Source organism: Ailuropoda melanoleuca, unplaced genomic scaffold (genome assembly GCF_002007445.2).
Source record: "Ailuropoda melanoleuca isolate Jingjing unplaced genomic scaffold, ASM200744v2 unplaced-scaffold58891, whole genome shotgun sequence".
Lineage (NCBI taxonomy): Eukaryota > Metazoa > Chordata > Mammalia > Carnivora > Ursidae > Ailuropoda > Ailuropoda melanoleuca.
Genome location: NW_023232604.1, coordinates 1 through 921, shown reverse-complemented (window position 1 = coordinate 921; position 921 = coordinate 1). Strand labels below are relative to the sequence as shown.

The 921-nt window shown below is 71.1% G+C and overlaps 1 protein-coding gene across 1 annotated transcript; it reads left to right on the top strand.

The window, feature by feature from the left end:
- Window positions 1-8: 8 nt before the first annotated feature.
- LINGO3 (leucine rich repeat and Ig domain containing 3) lies at window positions 9-914 on the top strand (the record flags this gene model as incomplete). The annotated part of the gene is made up of 1 exon (XM_034652360.1): window positions 9-914. A coding segment is annotated over one exon (906 nt), but the record flags the coding sequence as incomplete, so codon positions are not given.
- Between the last annotated feature and the right edge of the window lie 7 nt (window positions 915-921).

Here is a 921-nt window from a genome sequence, read left to right as displayed (position 1 = left end):
TGGCCTGTCCCCGGCGCCGGCTGACCGCCGTGCCCGACGGCATCCCGGCCGAGACGCGCCTGCTGGAGCTCAGCCGCAACCGCATCCGCTGCCTGAACCCCGGCGACCTGGCCGCGCTGCCGCTGCTGGAGGAGCTGGACCTGAGCGAGAACGTGATCGCGCACGTGGAGCCGGGCGCCTTCGCCAACCTGCCGCGCCTGCGCGTCCTGCGCCTGCGCGGGAACCTGCTCAAGCTCATCCCGCCCGGGGTCTTCACGCGCCTGGACAACCTCACGCTGCTGGACCTGAGCGAGAACAAGCTGGTCATCCTCCTGGACTACACCTTCCAGGACCTGCGCAGCCTCCGCCGGCTAGAGGTGGGCGACAACCACCTGGTGTTCATCTCGCGCCGGGCCTTCGCGGGGCTGCTGGCGCTCGAGGAGCTGACCCTCGAGCGCTGCAACCTCACGGCGCTGTCGGGCGAGTCTCTGGGCCACCTGCGGGGCCTGGGCGCCCTGCGGCTGCGGCACCTGGCCATCGCCGCGCTGGAGGACCAGAATTTCCGGAGGCTCCCGGGCCTGCTGCACCTGGAGATCGACAACTGGCCGCTGCTGGAGGAGGTGGCCGCCGGCAGCCTGCAGGGTCTCAACCTGACCTCGCTGTCGGTCACGCACACCAACATCACCGCCGTGCCGGCGGCCGCGCTCCGCCACCAGGCCCACCTCACCTGCCTCAACCTGTCCCACAACCCCATCAGCACGGTGCCGCGCGGCTCCTTCCGCGACCTGGTCCGCCTGCGCGAGCTGCACCTGGCCGGCGCCCTGCTGGCCGTGGTGGAGCCGCAGGCCTTCCTGGGGCTGCGGCAGATCCGTCTGCTCAACCTCTCCGACAACCTGCTGTCCACGCTGGAGGAGAGCACCTTCCACTCGGTGAACACGCTGG